Genomic DNA, 21779 nt, shown 5'->3' with positions numbered 1-21779 from the left:
TCTCGAATCTTCAAACTAAACTCGCTCTGACTGCTATCTGCAGCAGGTAAGATACTGAAGACTCATAAGTACACCACTCAGCCCTACTTCAAATAAACTTAACTAGCCATTCAAACAAAGCCAAACATACACAAACTCGCATGCACTTCTACAATTTAAAAAATAAATCACAAGTGCAGCTTTACAGAAAAACAGAAAGACGCAAATTGTCTCGTTTTTTTATTCAGCATGAAAATAGACATGAATATAAAATTAGCAACAGACTCCTGCAGTTGTTGACCTACTGTTCCCTGAAGCAAATGTTTTGTATCCACAGCACGCACGCACACACACACTTACATGCATATGCACACGCACACTCTGTACTTGGCTCCAAAATCAATGAGGAAAGTCAACAGAGCACTGAGGTGTGCCAGATGCCCCGTAGCTTCCCGGCTGGTTTCTATTTACTGTTGTCATCTTGTACACATGTGCTTGTGTGCATGTGTGTGCATGTGTGCGTACATGTAAGTGTGGTAATGCCAATCTAAGGAGTAGGAGTGAAGAGGTCAAAACATACGCCCATCAGAAACATCTGCCAGGTTTTCCTTCACACATTCAGACTTCACACTTCTTTCAATCCTACCCTGGACAGGAGCGAAGACGTTTCTGTCACTGGCTCAGAAGATCTGAGGAGTGTGTGTTGGATGAAACGACACAACCATCACAGGTGGTGAAGACAGAATGCGAAAGCTCAAGCTCAGACATATTTGTAATCTCCCATGTGGGGCTCTGGATGATAGTAAATCCACTCTGTGTTTGAGCGTGTGCGCCACAGTCACTGGAGTGTGTGGCTTCCTGTGTGACTCACCGCTCACAAGACTTTGAGCATGTGACGCACATGCAAACACACACGTGCATGAAGATTTGATGACAAACGCTTCAAGGGAAGACTGATTTGATGTTCTTGGACAGTGTTGGAGCTGTCACTTGTAGTCAAGTTTATCCACGCTGCGTAAGGCCTCCTCTTTCTTTAACAAGCTCAAAAGTCAGTGGACACAACTTTGTGTTGCGTAAGCAAATGTACACAAATGTCCCGGCAGGGGTGAAAAATGTGAGTTCAGTGGTGCGTGATGTGCTGAGTTGTAATTATCTGAAACAACAGAAGCTGAGCTGAAATTCAAACATCTGATTTTGTCTGTAGGATGATCGCCCTCTGGGCTGCAATTGGAATTCGCAAAAGTCCTCAAAATGTCTTGAAACATTCATGGGGGTTCACAGTTTTCCCAGGCGAGTCACAGAGGCTCGCTGCTTAAGTTATGAACATTTGATTGCCAAATTTTCCTTCAAAATAGTCACAAAGCTGCATCGCATCGCAAACCCTTCTCAGTTCAGTTCCTGTAAATAGGCCTGTCATAATAACTAATTTTGCTGGGCGATTAATTGTCTCAGAAATTATTGCGATAAACGATAATATTGTTTGAAATTTGACAATAATTAGTAATTATTGTCAAATTTAAGAAAAAAATATTTGTTAATTTGTTTTGCGTGTAGTACATTTTTTTGACCACCAGATGGCGGTAAAAGACTGTTTGAACCGAAAGATGGATAGTGAGGGAGCGAGCAGCGTGTCTAAGAAAAATGGGAGGGAGGCCCCTTGACATGACATGGGCTGTCTCGCTTCAGTTCTCAAAATGGCAGATGCTAAGTGTGGTTTGAGCTCTTTAGCATAGCATTTGTCACGCAAAGCTTTTAATTAAAAAAATCAGTAAACAAGTTCTCAGCTTCTTTTTGCAGAGAAGAACAACTTTTTAGACGAAGGCACGGGTTTCAACTGTGAATTTTGGAGCTTCGACAAGACGGAGGTTTTTTCCCAAGGCTGGCCTGTTAGCTTAGCTCGTAGCTTAGCTTCTCAGCTTAGCTGCTTTTAACCATCCAAAAACACAATTTTGGACGGTTAAAACGGATTTTAAAGAGACAAGAGAAAGGGAGGGATCAGTGAAGAACACCGGAGTTGAGCTTTTTGCCATCCAGCGTCTTCAGTAGAAAGAGAGAGACAAAGAAACGATAAAGCTGATAAATGAAAATGAGGTCAATCATTTTTATTTATCATGCGATTAATTGATTTATTGTTTATCTCAACAGGCCTACCTATAAATTCTGCAGTTCAAGAGCTGAACAGGAGCTCTCCTTAGCATCACATTGTTCTGGGTTGTGACGGTCGTCTGAGACTCAAAACTGTGAGAAAAAGGCTAATTGTAGCTGCAATCTTTGTGACCAAGTTACTTGCAAGCTGTGCAGCATTGTGAGCAGCCAGGTTTTGTGTGCATGATTTACAAAATTGTATCCTACGCCACACACAGCACTTTGTTGCCCACTTCAGCCCAGATTGTACCCACCCTCAGCTCACTTTGTACTCACCTTAGCAGCTGACCTACGTTTATGATTTAATCTACTGGAGTACACTTTACGAATGAAGCCTGGCAGATTTGGAGCAGTTTTGAATTATTATTTATCAGCGTGGCTTTTAGTCTTGGGGGTCAAAATACAGATCCAGTGCTCTATAGACAACTCTGTGACTATTTGTAACACTAAATTTTTTGAACATGCTCAAAATGCCACAAAAAAAAAACAATGAGCCTTTGCGACTCACGCAAGGAAACAGACAACCACAAACATTTAGATTCCTTCTCAAACGTTGTTCAACCGATTGTTGCCAGCAGTCACAGCATAGTGAGACACCAGGTGTACAGCCTGAAACGTGTAGATCTAAAAACTACACTGGTCCATCCATGGGACAGAATGTGTCTGATGCTAATTTGCTCTTTTATGCAGACGACACAGTTATTTATTGCACTGGATCCACTCCTACTCAGGCTATTGAACTATTACAAAAAGACTTTGCTGCTATCCAATGCTCTTTATTAAATTTAAAATGTGTCCTTAATACAGATAAAACTAAATTGATTGAAATTAATTTTCCAGATCCAGAGGTCTACAAAAGATCCCCTCTGTGTTCTGGAAATGAAATAGAGTTGGTTCACACATATAAATATTTGGACATTTTGCTTGATGAGTCCCTCACTTTCAAACCCCGTGTGGAAAATCTTGTGAAAAGGCTAAAATTAAAGCTGGGCTTTTATTTTCGAAATAAGATGTGTTTTTCATATATTTCTAAAAAGCGGCTCGTCTCTGCAACTTTTGTGTCTGTTTTGGACTATGGAGATCTTTTGTAAATGATTGCTTTCTCACAATGTCTTAAGATGCTTGACTCTGTCTGTCACTCTGCTTTGAGGTTCATTACAACTGCAACATGTCAACACACCATTGTGATTTGTACTCTGGGTGGGATGGCCTGGTCTGGCTGCCCAAAGGAACTCCCATTGGTTAATTTTTATTTGCAAGGCACTGCTTGGACTCCTGCTGGCCTATATTTGTACTGCATCTGCACTGAGAAATGTTGACTCATACTTTTCGCTCACACGATTTGCTGCTTCTTTTGGTCCCTTTTGCTCGGACTGACCACAGCCACCTCTTCCAGCTCTTCTGGGAGGACTCCAAGGTGTTCCCAGGCCAGCTGAGAGATGTAGTCTCTCCAGCATGCCCTGGGTCTTCCCCTGTGTCTCCTCCCAGTCGGACATGCCTGTAAAACTTACCTAGGGAGGTGCCCAGGAAGCATCCTAACCAGATGCCTGAACCACCTCAACTGACTCCTCTCAGTGTGGAGGAGCCAGCCGCTTCAAATGTTAGCAGTCCATTAAATGGCCGTTATTAGTTGTTATCACCCCCATAGGTTTCCTTCAAATTACGGTGTTATTATTGATAATATGCAGCTTCGCTCACGTGTAAAACCGGAAACTTTTATTGTTAGCTTTATTTAAAAGCTTTAGTTACAATTTACCTACTACTTTTAAGCTGGCTATCAAGAATTTACTTCAAATGAATTTCAGATTTAACAGTCATAAGGCTTCAGTATCTAAAATGAACTCACTTGAGAGAGGATATGACCTAACCCTAACCCTAATCCTAACCTTATAATTCTGTGATAACAATCTACTGAGCCTGCTAGGAGGTACAGGAGGGACAGTCTAAAGGCAACCTATGTGGACGATAACAACTAATAATGGCCATTTAATGGACTGATAACATTGGAAGCGGGTAGGGGAGCAGTGGTTCTACTCTGTTTCTCCTGATTGACTGAACTTCTCACCTTATCTCTATGGGTGAGTCCAGCCACTCTGCAGTGAAAACTCATTTCAACCACTTGTACCTGCGATCTCGTTCTTTCGATCACTACTCAAAGTTCAAGACCATAGGTGTGAGTAGGAACGTAGACCGGCCGATAAGCGGAGAGCTGTGCCTTGCAGCTCAGCTCCCTCTTCACTTCAACTGCTCTGGTGATAAGTAATGATTATTGAAAAAAATGGTCCAAATCAGCTAATTCCCATTTTAAAATGTACTCTAGTAGATTAAACCACGAATGTGGAGGCGGCTGCCAAGGTAGGCAGATAAAGAGCCGAGGTTGGTACAATGTGGGCAGTGAAACAATGTGCATGGTCTAGAATACAGTTTTGCTTGTAGTGGACATGAAAAAGTAATAATTTTCAAAAACTGGCTCCACTGACGCAGCTGCATCTTGGTTAATTTGTTATTTTGAATTCAGTGAACAGAAAATTAGCCTTTTTTCTCTCACAATTCTCTTTCTATTAAAGTAATCAGTTTGTCTACCCTAACTTAGACAAGCAATTGTACAAACTAAAATAAATCTATGCTCTGGAAAGGTTCATCCATGATCTACTTTGTTTCTATTACATAAGTTCTTATTTTTCTCATTTTTTAAAATACACTCTCTGTAATAAACTAAGCACAGTAGGTGTGTTTTCCAAGTTATGCAAACTGATGAGAAAGCAATCTAAAAAATATAAACTCAAAATTACACAAAGGAACCCAAAATGTATCTTTATGGTGCTGCAGACACAGTAACAAACATGCTTTTATTTCATCTTTTTGAACACAGTTTAGGATTTTTGAGAGTGATGGGACTGAATCAAAACAATGAAAACTGGGACATTCCAGTGGTTCCCAACCCTGGTCCCTGAGGAACACCATCATGGTGCAGAGAAACAACTAAAACATGCAGGATGGTGTTCCTCAAGGACCAGTGTTGGGAACCACTGCATTAAACCAACACAATGAGCTATAAGACAAAAAAATAAATAAAATCAGTACCTCCGGGGCTAATTGAAGAGTTGCAGGTAGTAATCTTCTTTGAGCTGCCACAAAAACAGTCTAATATCTTACATTTAATTAAGCTTTTTGAACAGGGGTGATGTTTCTGCACTTCAAATACTGCTTTCTGTATTAAAACATACGTTAAAATCATATTTATTCATTGGCTTTTTGCAGCGTTGCCAATAAATGTCCTCCACTACATAAGAGCTTCCACTGATACAGCTTGTTCCTGTCCTCCCACCTATGCAGGCCATCGGAAAAGCAGACTGTAAATTAACGAGCGCCCCCTCATCCCAGCTCAGAAACATAATAAAAGTCCTCCCACAGAGGTTCCCATCTCTATTGACACCTACATATCACCCATAGCAGAGGAAATTCACCTTTCCCCGTCATTCTTGCTGACATGTTTCCCAGAGAGGCAGGTGACAGTTTCAGTGGCTGCATAGACGTGCAGATTTTACCAAATGCATTCAAATCAGTCTCACACACAGTCAGAGGGTATATTCTGCAAATGGTGACATACAGTACATGCTGACACACGTGCACATCCTGCACTGCTGTATGACTCCCCTAATGATTGAAAAGTAGGTCAAGGGCAGTTTCTACAAGAGAAACCTGAAATCAGAAGGCTTTGACTGCAGAAAAGAAACGAGCCCCGCGGTAAATATGATTAATAATTTGAGGCAGAGGTATGTAAATTTATGGCTAAAAGCTTGATTGCTGAGAGGTGACACTTTTAGAGTCAAACAACATTAATCTCATCCTGTATTGCAGTAATAAACACTAATAGAGAGGCTTAATGAAATAAAAAGGGTCTAATCTGACGAAGCCTTCAATTTGTGTTTGAAATAGCAGACCACGTGCACAACAGTAGACATAAAACTGCAATCTTGTGTATATGTGCAGTTCAAGTCTTACGTCTGGACATCGCTGGAGGCTTCTCTCGCTCTTTACAACACTCTCTTGTTGCATCAAACAACATATTATCTCATTAAGGGTGCCAACGTATGACCTTTAAAGCACCATTGCTTCTATTCTGTTAAAAAGTTTTGTCCTTTGTCTTGTCGCTTTAATGCAGAACATGCAAATTATTCACAAAAACATGCAGCTCAGTCAGAAGAACGTTCAGGGCTTCGATGCTGTAGCAATGCAAAAAATAAAAAATAAATAAATAAAGGAAATCAATGGGATTTTGGTGAAACGGTTGAAAAACGCTCAGGCATATTTTACTGTAGAAATATTTAAAGTCGAACGAGTCGCAGAAAGTTGGACTTTACGTATCTGAACTGGCATTGTGACATCTTTAGCAATTTTCACACAGTGACAGTTTAAGTAGTGAGATTTTCACAGATTGTTTCCATGGAACATTCAAATGACCTGCATCAACAATTTACAAATATTTAGCAAACAAACTCTTGTTACTCCAGTAACACTTCTTGGTACAGTATATGTAGACTTTTTACATTAGATTGTAAGTATTTTTGTCTTCTCTCACCCAGTGTGTCTCTCACTGCTGTAGGACATATAGTTTTCTGTTAAAACCAGCCATAAGGCAGAGATTGCACACCTAAGCTTTCACATATCCAGCTCTATTATAGCTCAAAATATGGTGCTTAGTTTTCAAAACTGGAAGTGAAGGGTGTTTTGAACTTGTCATATCGCTTACATAAAACACCGTAGACACATAAAAATAGACACGCGTGATATTAGGCCTGTCACGATAACAAATTTTGCTGGGCGATTAATTGTTTCAGAAATTATTGCGATAAACGATAATATTGTTTGAAATTTGATAATAATTAGTAATTATTGCCAAATTTAAGAAGAAATGTTGGTTAATTTTTGTGTGTAGTACCTTTTTTGACCACTGGATGACAGTATAAGACTGAACCAAAGGATGGATAGTGAGGGAGTGAGCAGCGTCTCTTTAAGATAAATGGGAGGGAGGCCCCTTGACGTGACATGGGCTGTCTCTCGTTCCTGGTTTCGGTTCTCGGACGCTAGGTGTGGTTTGAGCTCTTTAGCATAGCATTTGTCACACAAACCTTTTAATAAAAAAATCAGTAAACAAGTTCTCAGCTTATTTTTTCAGAGAAAAACAACTTTTTAGACGAAGGCACGTGTTTCAACTGTGAATTTTGGAGCTTCGACAAGACGGAGTTTTTTTCCTGAGGTCGGCCTGTTAGCTTAGCTTCTCAGATAAGCCGCTTTTAATCATCCAAAAACACGATTTTGGACGATTAAAACAGATTTTAAAGAGAAAGGGAGGGGTCAGTGAAGAGCACCGGAGTTGAGCCTTTTGTCATCCAGTGTCTTCAATAGAAAGAGAGAGACACGAAGAAACGATCAAGCCGATAAATGAAAATCAGGTCGATAATTTTCATTTATAATGCGATTAATTGATTTATTGTTTATCGTGACAGGCCTACTCGTGATCAACAAAGTCTTCTGATGCTCACGGTTCAAGAATTTGTAAGACACGACTTGTATTTTTACCACTGTCCATTTGAGGCTTACTTTTTACTCTGTTTCTGTCTGCCTCTGATTAACTCCGCAGTCCGGGAGGAAGACACTGCTGTGTGGTTACCGCAGTAACCATTATAAGCCACTGTCAGCAGTTTAAACGTTCCTTTTGGTTCTGGTTCTTTTAACGCTGCTTATACAGTCCACACATTCACAGGTTGCCATTTTGTTCTTTTTGATTAGATTACAAAGTTATGCCGAATTTTTGGAAAACCTTCCAAGTTTTGTCAGAAAATATCCAGTCTCCAGAGTATTATCTCACAATGCATCACTCCAAGCAGCTCTTGTGACATTGCACCAGCAGTAGAGCTGCCCTGTTCGCTCCACCTGCCCTCTAATAGTGCTTCGGCGAAGTAAATTGGAGAAAAAGTGAGCAGTGGAGTATCCAGTCTCCCACCTTTCTGCAGCTACTATAGTAGCCTTTGCTGCAGTGTTGGGGAGCAGGCTGAGAGTAGGGGAAAGATTAGATTGTAGATGACGCGGAGGTGCTGATTATGTGTTTAAATGCCCACTCTTCACCCAAAATCCTTGTATTCAGCAATATTTTCTGCACTAGCTAATCAGGTCTACAACACCCAGGTTCTATTTTACGGAGGCCTTGTGTCTATTGTTTTAGTAGAAGTGCTTGCTGAGCCGTGTGATCTAGGACAGGGCATGAGAGAGACGATTAATAACTCCAAGCAGGAAGGAGCTGTCTTCTGGGCCAAAAACTCCTTTAAAAACTGTGCCACTTCTTTACTGGAGATGGGTGAAGCAGTGGCAGCAACAAATAAGGACGGTCAGGTTAGTTTTTAGTGGGTTTGTTCACGTAACGTTCTGGATTCCCCCTCACACTATCTGAAGGCACTAAATCTCCTTCCTATAATAATGGCCCTGTCACTCTTTTTGTCATATTTCTATACAGGCAAATATATTGCCACCAGCCTCTTGTTGCCATAAATAACTCATCTATTTATTGTACAACTTCAGCCCCGTATGAAGAGCAACAAATTTAAGTGTCCTGGTTCCTGTAAAAGATCAAACAGCTGGAATAAACTTTATATATGTTTTCTTGATACTCATTGCCACCTAGTTTTAAAGTGCTCTGGGAATCTTGCTGTCTCAGGGGGTTAAAGTCAACCAGTTGTTACACCACTGAGCCACAAAGCGTGGTAGTGTCTAAAGATAGACTGATTTCAAATGTTCAAAATCTAGTTGAAATAAGTAAATTTAAAGAATGAGCGCAACCAACATAATTGTTTTGTTTTGTTTTTTACATCAGCACTTGGTAGAGACACACCAAGCTGTTTTCTAAGGGTGCTTTTCTAGTCTGAATACTTTTATTAACACACTTATCACTCAACCGTTCAACTCAGAGTGTCCTCTGTTTGGATCTGTTTCTGCCATTGCAGTTTATTTTGAAATGATTAAAAAGTGGAAACCATGGTCAAAGGTGAGCTCATCATTACTGTCAGAATATGTGCACTCCCCTCCACATCGATACATTGGAACAATGAAAAAGAAAAAATAGATATATAATTATCAATGTATAGCAGAATTAGCAGCAGCAGATGTTTATGTACCTGAAGCCTCTTGAAGGGATTTTTCTCTTCAGCACTTGGGATGAGTAAATAATAATGAATAAATAAATGAGTAATAAAAATAAACACAATACAAAAAACAAAAAGCAATAAATAAAACTCAAGAAAACTGAGAGCATAAAGCACGATGTTGGACTGCTGGAAGAGGACAAAACCAGAGCACGAATCGATTGTGGCTGACAAAGAATGACAACAGGGAACAGGTGTAAGGGGCGGGGCTAAAGAGCAGAGGCCAACTATGGAAAAGTAAAATTAAGAAATTAGCTAAAATAAGCAGAGTTTAGCAACAAAAAAAGCTGAAAAGTAGCTGAAAAAGCAGAAAGAATTTTAAACTACCAGAAGGAAGCGGAAAGGGATGAAATGAGCTAAAAAAAAAAAAAATGGAATTAGCTGAAAAAGCTAAAATTTGCATAAAACAGCTAAATAATAACTGAAATAGCAGGAAAAGCTGAAACTAGCACAAAAAATTGAAAGGAGTATAACAAGCTGAACTTAGCAGAAAAAAAAGTTAATCAGGCTGAAAGTAGTAGAAATTACCATGACAAATTTGAATATATCTGAAAACAGCTGAAATTAGCTAAAGAATGCTAACAAGGTAGCTGAATTTTTTTTTTACCAAGCTTAAATTAGCAGAATAAAGCAGAAAAAACACGTTTGCTCAATTAGGCTGAAAGAAGTAAAAATGAGCACAAAGAGTAGAAATTATCTGAATAAACTTAAATTAGCAACAACAACAACAAATCAGCTGAAAAGTAGCTAAAGGAAAAAAAGACAGAAAGAAGCTTAAGTTACCAGTAGGAAGTGCACATTTTTGCTGAATTAGGCTGGAAAAAATTTAAATGGGTGCAAAAAAAATGTGGAATTAGCCAGAAAAGCTAAAATTAGCATAAAACAGCTAAATAGTAGCTGAAATAGCACAAAAAGCTGAAACTTGCAGAAATAAACTAAAAGGACCATAACAAGCTGAAATGAGCAGAAAGAAGTTAGAAGAAGCTAAAAATGTTGTAGTCAGCAGAGAGAATTTAAAACAATCACAAAACAGCTGAAATTAGCTGAAAGTAGCTGGAAAGAAGTTTTAATTTGCACAAGGAAGCTGAAAGAAGCTGAAGCAGAACAAAATGTGAAAGGAACAGTAAAAGGTTGTGAACAGATCTAAAGATTTGAAGGATGTAAAATGAGCTCAATTCATTTTCTATGAGGAAAAAAGTGGCAGAAAAGGCTAAATATTTCAAAAAGCTAAAGTTGCATCAATACCAAAAGCCATAGCACCCTGAACGAGCTGAATGTTTTGATATCTGTTGAAATGGCACAGAAATTGTGGAACGAGAAAGATGCTTCAAAAAGTACAGAATATAAATGGATCACAATAGTGGGAATGCTTCATAAAATCTCCTGATGCATGCTCAATAATCCAGCTAGAAAAATCTACAAAAGTTAAGTCTGGTCCTCTGGACATTAAAAAAAAAAAAAAAAAAAAAAAAACAGAGGACTAGACTTAACTTTTTTTAGAAATGCTCCATAAACATTCACACAATAAACAACAAAAGCACAAACTAACTCCGGATCCTGACAGCATGTCAGTTTTAGACGTTAAAAGCAGTTAATCCTGTTTCCTCGTTACCTTTGGAGAAGACGGTGGTCCTGGGAGTAACATCCAGGTCCAAGGAGGAAGTGAAGGGAAAGGCCCACACCTGGGACAGCCCGCTGAGGAGCATCAGCTCGAACAGGAAGCACCGAACTGATCTCCTGTCTCTCATGTTTAACGCAATAACCCGGTGCCAACACCACGCTTAAGTTGTTGGGTACAAAAAAATGAAAAGTAAAAATTGTAGGCGTCTGTAGAGCGTGTATCTTCAGGCCCAGAAGTAGACAAATCCTCCACAGTCACTGTAAAAATAAAAAATTTAAATTAACGAGTATAACTCAAATGTGGAATCATCTATTGTTTAATTGAAGTGAAGCTAAAGTTCAGTCATTTGAGAACAAAATGACGCTATCACTTGAAGAGAAAACACGATTCTCACTAAGTTCGTGAGAGCAGAGGGTGAGAATTAAAGCAGGAGCATTAACTATTTCATACGAAAGCAAATCAGTGCATTGTCTGAGCAAATGTTCTTAGTCAGCTTTTACTTGGTAGCTACCATCGTACAAAGTCGTAACTACATTTTCTTCATGCAGGCTTTAACCGTACCCACTGATTAAAAAACACCAAGACTGTAGTGAAGAGATGTCACGCGTGAACCGATAATTCATTACCGGTATGCATCATCGCGCTTTGATTACAGCCAATTAGCCGAGCAGCTCGTTACGCAACACACAGTTTATAAGAAATTGATAATTGGATAACGAGCCTGCGTGGTTTGACGCCGCAATACAAAACTTCATCTTTTAATTAGCTGCGTGCGGAGTGGAGCAGCGTGATGGATAATCTGGAGATTAGGCCCCGAGCCGTCAGAACAATCCCCGCCTGGCTGGTTGTTCTCTGGTTCTGATCAAAGGGTCAACCCCGTGGATCTTGTCGTGCCGCGGAGCGACGCCCGGTCGGTTCTCGGCGGCTGCAAACGCTAATCGGTTGCAGCGTGAAGCACAGAGAGGCTGGTGACCTTCCTGCTCGCAGCATTAATCTCTGAAACTAACCGGTAAATGTAAGAACCAGCTCATTGTGGGTTTAGGCAAATATTCCCAGCTGTCATGAATTAAAATTAAATTAAAAGTCCAAGATTTCTTGAAGGGATGTGTATCGCTCGCTGCCTTTAAGGCCAGAGTTTAAACTAGGATGATCCTGGGATGAGGAGAGTTGGAGTTGTGGCTGTTTTGGTCAAACCTTGAAAATGATGCGTACAATCTCATGCGACAACTGTTGAGATTGACTCTCAGCTACTATCACACAAATTTTTAGGTCAAAAGTCGTAAAATCAACTGAGCTACACCCGTCAATGTGTTTGCTGCGTTCAGTTAGCTGCGGTGGCCATCTCGAATTGACTTGACTCCAAAAGTTAATCAGATGTAAAGGAACGTCCAATAATTATTTCCTGCATGTTTCATTAAAACTCCTTCTGTGATTTGTGAGATATTTTGCTAACAGACGAGCTTAGCTCAATAGCTGTAAAACTGGTTGAGTTGGAGCCATATCTGTGTTTTCTAAGTTCTATTAGTTGCAGCAGCCATCTTGAATGCTGACTCCAAAACATGTTCACTCTTTACTTAAATAGTTTAATTAAAATGCATCCTCTGGTTCATGAGGTACGTTGCATTATGCTAACACAACAAGCACACATGCAAAAACATTATCACCCTTTCACGTTTAACTGTGAAAGATAAACTCCCATTTGATGTTTTAATGACGTCAAGAGTCCCAAACTCAGATTTAAGGTGAGCTGTAATGACTGTAACAAAGACTCGCATTATTTGCAAACCCTGTAAACCTTTTACTCACATCTTGTGCTTTTCTATAAAAAACATTATCACCCTGAAAAATAATTTCCATTCAGACGAAAACGTTGCTTGGGATACATCTGACCAGGCAGCGCCACTTCCCAGTGGCAAAACATTCTTGCTGTGATTCAAACTCTTAAAAACCTTTAAACTCAAGAGCCGCGGGTCAAATCTGGTCCCCCAAAATGATCATTTAAATGTAAAATATTGTAACTTTTCTAATTTTGTCTATAAAAAACTGATAAATACATCATTTAGTATAGACTCCTCTTATCAGCTGGCTAACTCTGAAGCCAGAAAAAACAGAATGTCAAATTTTAAGTAAAAAATATGTAAAAAATTAACTGAGTTATGGCCATTAATGTCTCAGTATTGGTTAAAGGCAAATGACTGTGGCAGCCATCTTGATTAGGGTTGACTCCAAAGCTTAATATATAAGCTGTCGTAATATCAAAATGTTCAGCTCATTTGGAAGACTGGCGCTACTTATTTACTTTTCAAAATATTTAATTTGTATACAAACACTTTCCCTGGGGAAAAACATTGTTCTCTTTGAAATTCAAAATCTTATTTCTAACCCACAAAGCCCTCAACAACCTAGCTCCATGACCTTATTGTTCCATATTTTCCTAACAGAGCACTTCGCTCTCAGACTGCAGGTTTACTCGTGGTTCCTAGAGTTTCCAAAAGCAGATTGGAAGGAAGATCTTTCAGTTCTCAGGCTCCTCTCTTGTGGAACCAACTTCCAGTTTCTGTCCGTGAGGCCGACACATTGTCCAGTTTTAAGACTTTATTTTTTGATAAATCCTATAGTTAGGGTTGGCTTGTTATTCTGCTATTGGTTAAGACTACAAGGGGACAAATTGACCACATTTCCTTAAATGAGTTGTTAAAATCGTTTTCATTTGATACTATTTTTATCTTAACATGTGATTCTTGACCTGCCATTGTGTATCTATTCCTCTCAAACCCAGCCGGTCGAAGCAGACGGCCGCTTGTCCTGAGCCTGGTTCTGCTAAAGGTTTCCTCCTCATGAGGGAGTTTTTCCTCTCCACTGTCGCCTTCATGCTCGCTCAAGATGACAGTTCTGTGATGGAGTTAAACTCAAAGCGGTCCGCTCCTCAGATAAATAATGTTATTAACTCACTTTTTATATTTATGAATGTTTCTGTTCTGTGCCCTGAGACGACTTCTGTAATTTATAAAAAAAACTGAATTGAATTCTGTTTCAGTCTACCTGCTCGACTTCTGTTTACCTGTGCTACTTTTAATTTGTAGCAACAATTCTGCAACGTGCTGCTTTTAGAGCACATTTGCTACTTTTAGCTTTTAGCTTGTGTTTTGCTTTTTCGAGCTTTTAACGGCTCAGCTTTAGCTTCTTCGGTAAACGTCAACAAATTAATTCTGTCTGCTGAATAAAAAGCATTTGTTTCACTCGTTGTCAGTTTCAGCCTCCAGTTTGTGTTCAATCTCTTTCGTTTTTTTTGGCAACAAATATTCAAAGTTTCTGGTTAAATCAAAAGCTAAGAGTCTGATTTATTTGTGCTTGAGCGTGCGCCTGTGAGGTTTCTTCTGTCCCGATACTGGGTGACACATTTTACTCCAAAATATCTCTGCAATCTTCTCATTTCATTTTTCTTCTGTAACATTTTGTGCCCAGAAGCGGAGACAGAAAATGAGCTCCTCCATATAAAACCACCTAAATGTTTTAGGACGCTCTCTTCCTGTGAACAGTCAGTCTATATTTTTATTTTTATTTCCAAAAAGCCATTTGACTTGTCTGCGGACGCTTTGTCTGCTTCGTGTCCCTGTCCACAGGAGAGACAGTCCTCAAGCGTGATTAAAATTTGCTGCCAAACGTACCCTGGAGAACAAATTTATGACCAGACAAGAGAAAGCCTGAGCTGTTTAACCACAAAGACAAGATATTTGAAGCCAAGTTCATCTTTCAAGCCTAAGAACAATGAACTGACGAAGCACGGTGGGGGCAGTGTCATGTTGTGGTGCCTGCACATGACAAAGAAGCCCCTTTAAATTCTATTTCAACTCAAATCAACAGCTGAATGCTTAAAACTTGCACATTTGGACAATTATGCCAAATTAAACTTCTTCCAAAGCCTTGACCTCAGCCATGTTGATGATTTGTGGACAACACATTAAAGCAAGAAATCCACAAATTTTACCAAGAAGATCAAATATTATTTATTATATATGGGCAAATATTCAAACATAACTAATTAATACAAATAGCTTGCGGTTCTGGTGCAACTTGCTAACATTAAATCCCAATTATAGTTTGAGATTATGGCTGTATTTGAGTAAAAATCCACAATAAATTAAAATTTGTGCGCCCAGTTCTTGAAGTTGAATGTTTAATAACTCTTGTTTAGTAAAGAAATGCTTCAAACAAATCACTAAAGCTCGGTGGTCAGTCTTGTATTCCAGAGGTTGCAGGTTCGAGCCCAGGTTGCATGAGGAAGGCCATCCAGCGTAAAAAAAAATTACCGTATTTTTTGGACTATAAGGCGCATTTAAAATCCTTTAATTTTCTCAAAAATCAACAGCGAGATTTATAATCCAGTGCACCTTATGTATTAATTCTGGTTGTGCTTAATGACTTCAAACTGATTTTATGTGGTACAACTGACAATGTTGAGAGTTACTGCGAACGAGTTGAATAAAGTTTGACTTATCTGTTTTGGTTTTTTTTTGCTTAATGCGCCTTATAGTCCGAAAAATACGGTAATATTTTGTGCAACCACCTGAAGTGTCGAATGAAAGAAAAACATTAAAGCTCCGCAAGTCCTGTAAACAAACTTTTACATGTAAGACATTGCAGCCTTCTTTGACGGTTCTTGCCCGATGACCGTTTGAAGAACCGTCAGAACCGACTGAAACTCTTGGGCAACATGACGAGCGTCGTGCTCACTTTTTTTGGAGGTTCTGTCATCTGCTCCAAAACAAACAAGCCGACATCTCAACACCTCCACACGAGGTTTTACGGGACGTGTTGATGATGTGTTGCATGATAACTCCGGTGTGCGGGGGGTGAATGGTAAACACATCTGCCTCTGTAATCACACGAACAATGCATGATGGGAGGAAAGACAGCAGTCAGGGCACCTCACTTCCTGCTTATTGACCGGCGGTGCTGAACAGATCGGCTGGGTCTAATTTCAGTGATGTGTTATTTCCATCAGACGTCTAATGAAAAACTTTGTTATGGCGGGCGATAATGTTTTGCCTATATTTTTGCGCAGGAATCTTAGTCTGTTGGCAAAATATCTCATGAACCAGCAAACAGATGTAAGTGAAACTTTCAGAAATTATTCACTGGATGTGCGACTACAACTGAAGGACTTTTAGCGTCAGTCCGATTCAAGATGGACGCCACAGCTAAGTGATATTAGCCACACACAAAAACAAATTTAATTTAGTCAGCTTTACAGATATTGAGCTAAGATTTGGTGTGGTAGTAGCTCAGAGTCATCCACAAAACATGCTCTGAGCATTAAATCACGAGTTACCTAGGTTTGACCAAAAACGGCTAAAACTCCATCAGTTCTCATCATAAAACAATGTCAGCCTAAACATCAGGTGATATGCATTCCTTCAGAAGATGCTGGGCTTTAATGTACTCCCAGATTATATCAATTAAAGCACACTTTGTTTACTGTTGTGCTTTAATTCAGTCGTTGTGTGCCAAATCTCTGAAACGTGATTACTTGAGCAATAAGCAGGTCCACGCTGGGCTCCACCTTCACTGCAACGAGGATATAAATTTAAATATAAATAATGTTCCTTTGTTCATGCAAGAACAGACAGGAGCTATTAGGGAACTGTTTCTAATACGACGCATGTCTCAAATGGCTAAAAATACTTTAAATCTCTGCACTCTGATTTTTTTAAATCCTCCACTATGTTTTTAGCCTTTTTTCAGGACTTAAGATAAATCACTTCGCACTGTTCCAGGAAACGTTCACATTTCAGAGCAGTAAACAAAGGGATAAACCAATCGTGTCAGCGCTGATTCACACTGTATGGATGCTTTTTTTTTTGTGTTATTTTAGCCCTTTATAAATTAAAACATTGGTAGTTTTCAAAATATTTAGCTTTACGTACAAATATTTTCCCGTAGAAATACACTGAGAGGTTGTTTTGTTGTGCTTTTATGCTATTTTTAGCTTTTAGCTAGCCTTTTGCTACTTTTATATTCTAAATTGAATTTTGACATTTTTAATGTTAAGCTTGCAACTTTTTAGCTTTTGGTTTAGCCTCTGCGAGCTGTAATCTTTGGCAAGCCTTTTGCAATTTTTACTCAAATCTCAATGTTTTTTTTTTCAACCTTTACGTTTTAGTTTGCGCAGGGGTTCCCAACTCTGATCCTTGAGGAACACCATCCTGATTCAGTGATTTATTACTTCTTTAAATTTGCAGAAGCCTACTAGTCACCCATCCATTCAAATCAGGTGTGTCAAAGCAGGGAAATGTCTAAAACGTGCAGGATGGAGTTCCCCAAGGACCAGGGTTGGGAAGCCTTTGGTTGCTTCGTTTTTAACGGTATAGCTCGGTGCCTCAAGAAGTGCATCCGGCGTAAAAACTTTTATAAAAGCTTTCATGCAGATTTGCTTGCTGCGGTGATCCCTGAATAAGGAAGTAGCCAAAAAAATAAAGTTAGCTTTGCAACTTTTAGCTAGCATTCGCGTATTTGAGCTTTTGGCTTTTAGCGAGTGCTTTGCTCATGTCAGCATTTTAACACAGCAGAGTCATTCAGTCATTTACGCTGCATTTGCTCTAGATTTTATTTCCATTTTCCCACTTAGATTAATCATAAAAGTCAATGATGTCATAGCCGACTGAGGCAGAAAATGTGATTTTTATTACTCCCATTATCTCCGGTGCAAATGTCTTTGAGAGCTTCAGCTGAAATCATTTCAAAGTTATGAATATGACCTTACGCCACTTTATTCACCACCCCCATCGTCCCACAGCCCCCTCCAAATCAAAGCAGAGCACAATCAGATTCATTATGACGTGTATTTACTTAAACTAGACAACAAATTGATGATGCGCTTTTGTAAATTCAATAAATATTCTCACGTTACTGTGCTTCTTATAAAATGTTTTGGCTTTCACCTTTTGGATTCTATCATACGGTTTTAATCCTACACTTAAATTAAGCTCACATGATCCTTGTGTTCGTTATTGGACGGGTTTTAAATAAAAATCTCAGAAAGTAAAAATTGGTCTGACCAGTGACAACACAATTCAAAATGGACGCCATGGCCCACTGACATTAGGAAACACAAAAAAATGGCTATAGATCTGCCAGTTTTACAAATAATCAAGTGAAATTTGGTGTGGAAGTAGCTGAGAGTCATCCACAACACATACTCCGATATTTCATGACAGTTTAACCAAAATGACTTCAAATAACCTCAACGTTTCTCAGCAGATTTATTTAGGCTTAATTTGTGGTATGCAAGGCGGCGGGCGATATGCATTCCGTAAACATATAGTTGTTAAAATCATGGGAACATTTATAAAAATATCTTTTCATTACATCATGTAAAGTCACTGATTGCTTTATAAAAATAAAAAAAACACAAATTAAATAATAAATTACATTTAATAATAAAGAATGTTTATTTAGTTTTCTACTAATCTGCTTTATATTTTAAAGAAGAACATTGCACAGCATACATACTATACAATATCTCACCATACGCGATATGGTGAGATATTGATATTTTGTCAACAAATAATAAATATGTTGTTTAAACTAATATTTACATGAATTTAATTAAATAAATTGGACAGTTTCTTAAACAAAAAGCCTTAAAACTTAATGGGTTAGTTTGTTCAGCTCCTGTTCTTTGACTTAACTTGTCAGGACCGTCCGAACCGGAACACGGAGCGATAATGTAACAGAATTAAATGTAACTTTCCTGAATATCCGCGCACCTTTGCGCACCTGTCCTAGAAAAGTCACCTTCGCGTCTGGATTTCTCTCCGACTGGAGATCAGGTGAAAGAACCGGTTCGGATCCACTCACCTGTCAGTGTCCTTGTCCCGGCCTCCCAGAACCCGGAGAGTCCCTGTGTTCTCTGCAGAACACCGAACTGTTCTGCTGCTGCTGCAGTCACTGTCCCCCCCCCCCCCACCCTCTCCGACACGCGCGCGCATGCACACCCCTCACTTCAGCGTATTTTCATCGATGCACGCGCTCTTTTTTTTTGTTTCTCGACGCGTTTCATACATTTTTTTTTTAATTTAATTAAAATAAGTGTTTAAATATTAAACCCCCAGCAGAATCCCTCTGTTTAATACTGAACTGATGGTAAACAAAAATACATTTTACTTCACTAAAACGTGTATAATGGGGTGTCTGATGTGCTGCTGACCCCTGCTGGAAACAATGAAAACACTAGAAAATACACATTAAAGCGTTTTTTTAACCCCTTGGTCTCTGATTGGCACCACAAAGTTGTTTGGGTAAACGTTCTAGTGTCTGTTAGCAAAATACCTCCTGAGCCACTTAATGGATTCTAATCAAACTTGCTGAATGTATCCATGAAATGTACTGTACATCTAAAACTCTTTAACCTTTGGAGCTAATCCATAGTAATGTCCATAGTGACCTAATGAGTAGAAGAAATAAATACTTTTTTTTTTTAATTTCTAACAGACTGCACAAGATTTATCTTTTTGTTTTTGCCATGAACTATTGAAAACATTGTCTGTCAGCAAACTATCTTACCTGGTTTTACTGAAACATTCAGTTAATAATAATTGAATCTAAGTTTTGTTTAACTTTTGGAGCCAGCCTCATTTTGAAGATGGCCGCCACAGAAAAAAAGCACAGAAATGGCTATAATTCACAGCTACTGAGCTAAAATGTGGTGTGGTAGTAGCTGAGAGTCATTCTCACCGTATATGCTATAAGCTACTCACTGTGAAAGAATTTTGTTTTAAACTTTTTGTTTGTTTGTTAGCAAAAGAACCACATAAAGAAAGAAAGTAATAATAATAATAAATAATAAAGTGCTATGTGTTGTGACCATTGTATGTTTCCATCATACAGTCTAAAGGGAATAGGAATATTTTGTTAATTTCAGTTTCAGACTTATTCTTCTATTTTTTTTTTTTTTACTTTTAAATGTCTGTAGCTGTTAATAAAAGAAAAATTCAAAATGTACTTTATTTCGAACAAATAACATTACATATAAAGATCCTCAATACTATAAAGTAACTTCAGATTACATTAAAGAAAAAATAGTATAAATAATAACCACAGACATTGGTAATATTGGTGTAAATGTCTTGCAATTTACAAAGTAAAATAAATAAAGTAAAAAAAAGTGAAATAAATTTATACATAAATGAGAAACATAAAATTATGTGTAACCTTTAGCTCATGCAAACACTGCCATTTTCTTAACAAATGCGCAAAAATACATTCAGATTTGTATAGTAAAGGGTCTGTTAAAACAAAAATAAAAAGAAAAGTAAAAATATAACCCACTAAACATTAGACGTCTACTGGACGTCCAGATTACGTCTATATTGGGTCCAATCCTGGACGTCCCCCCGACGTGCAAACAAGGTCCACTTTTGGACGTCTAACCATGACCGCATTTGTACGTCAATATAACGTCAGACTATAGCAACATCTATAAAAAAAAAATCATTTATTTATTTATTTATTTAATTTAAATTGATCTCAAGTAATATTCTAATTTTCTGAGATACTAAATTTAGGGTATTCAGTAGTTGTCAGTTATAATCATCAACTTTAAAATATTTGAAATATATCAGTCTGTGTGTAATGACTGAGTACAAGTATCACTTTTTGAATGGAATTACTGAAATAAATCAACTTTATTCAAAATGTTATGACCAGCACACTTTAAAAAAAGTTGCGTACGGTAATTGTGGTGAGGGGACTGTAATTTGATATAGCTTTTATTTCTCGTGTTGCTAGTTCAGCTATCCGAAAATGAAAATAAAGGCATGTTATTTTTTTTATTTTGTATGTTAAGTACAGACCAAAGCTATGTGAGCTGTGTATTTTTATAGATTTGTTTGTGTACATTGTGTTTTGCCACCAGTTGATAAGCTCCCTGTTAATTCTAAAGTTTTTTTTTTTTTTGCCACCAGTGTTACGCTACTGTTCTGTTAATCCTTTAAATTGTGTTAAATAAAGAAGATAAATTAAAAATTTAAGGAGTGATTTGTAAACTCTAATCCAACTGTTTCTAGGACCATGTTTCCTGCTGCACAATGGGTGGTCAAATGAACAATTTCCCAACTTCAGTCGCAGTTTTAAAGTACTTTTCATATGCATAGCATAGAAGCAGCATTTTTTAAGTGACTAAAATAAGTTAAATATAATAAGAGCCTATTTAAAATAATAAATATAGTTAGTTGACGTGGAAAAGACGTCTATATTAACATGTCAGATAGACGTCGAAACTAGACGTCTTTTAGACGTCGGAAAAAGACGTCTATATTAACATGTCAGATAGACGTCTAGTTTCGACGTCTCTTAGACGTCTGAAAAAAGACGTCTATATTAACATGTCATATATGTCTAGTTTCGACGTCTTTTAGATGTCGGAAAAAGACGTCTTCTGGCGTCACGGTCTGCACCTCCGAGTGACCCAATTTAGACGTGCAGAAACGACTTAAAAAAGACGTTTAGACGTCTCCTTGCTCAGTGGGAAGTTACATTTCTTAAGAAGAGTTATTGTTTTTACGAGTTTCTGATCATTTAAATAAAGTTTTTCAACAGAGGCAATATATGTTTTTAAGTCAGTTTCTTTAAAATTATCAAATGGGGGTAAAATAACTATTTTAAGGTTTAAAATAAATAAACAAATGAGACAAACGTCTGAAACTAATGACAGACCCTAATGTGCATCCGGGCTTCCGTACTTGTACGTTTCATGTGTAATTCTTTTTAGAGCCAGAGGGTGGCGCTGCAGCGCGTTGCCTGTTCGTCTCGTAGCGGTGGGGAAACCCCTTGGT

The 21779-nt window shown here is 38.3% G+C and overlaps 1 protein-coding gene across 1 annotated transcript in view; it reads right to left on the bottom strand.

Annotated features, from left to right (window-relative positions):
* The window catches only part of sema4gb (sema domain, immunoglobulin domain (Ig), transmembrane domain (TM) and short cytoplasmic domain, (semaphorin) 4Gb), a 44536-nt gene extending 33465 nt beyond the window's left edge, over positions 1 to 11071 (bottom strand). Inside the window, exon 1 of the mRNA XM_037691216.1 lies at positions 10936 to 11071. Within this exon, the coding sequence (XP_037547144.1) occupies positions 10936 to 11071 (136 nt within the window). The remainder of the gene's footprint in view (positions 1 to 10935) is intronic.
* Positions 11072 to 21779: the final 10708 nt, after the last annotated feature.

Source organism: Nematolebias whitei, chromosome 17, assembly GCF_014905685.2.
Source record: "Nematolebias whitei isolate Nwh7 chromosome 17, NemWhi1, whole genome shotgun sequence".
Lineage (NCBI taxonomy): Eukaryota > Metazoa > Chordata > Actinopteri > Cyprinodontiformes > Rivulidae > Nematolebias > Nematolebias whitei.
This window is presented reverse-complemented; position numbering and strand designations above follow the sequence as displayed.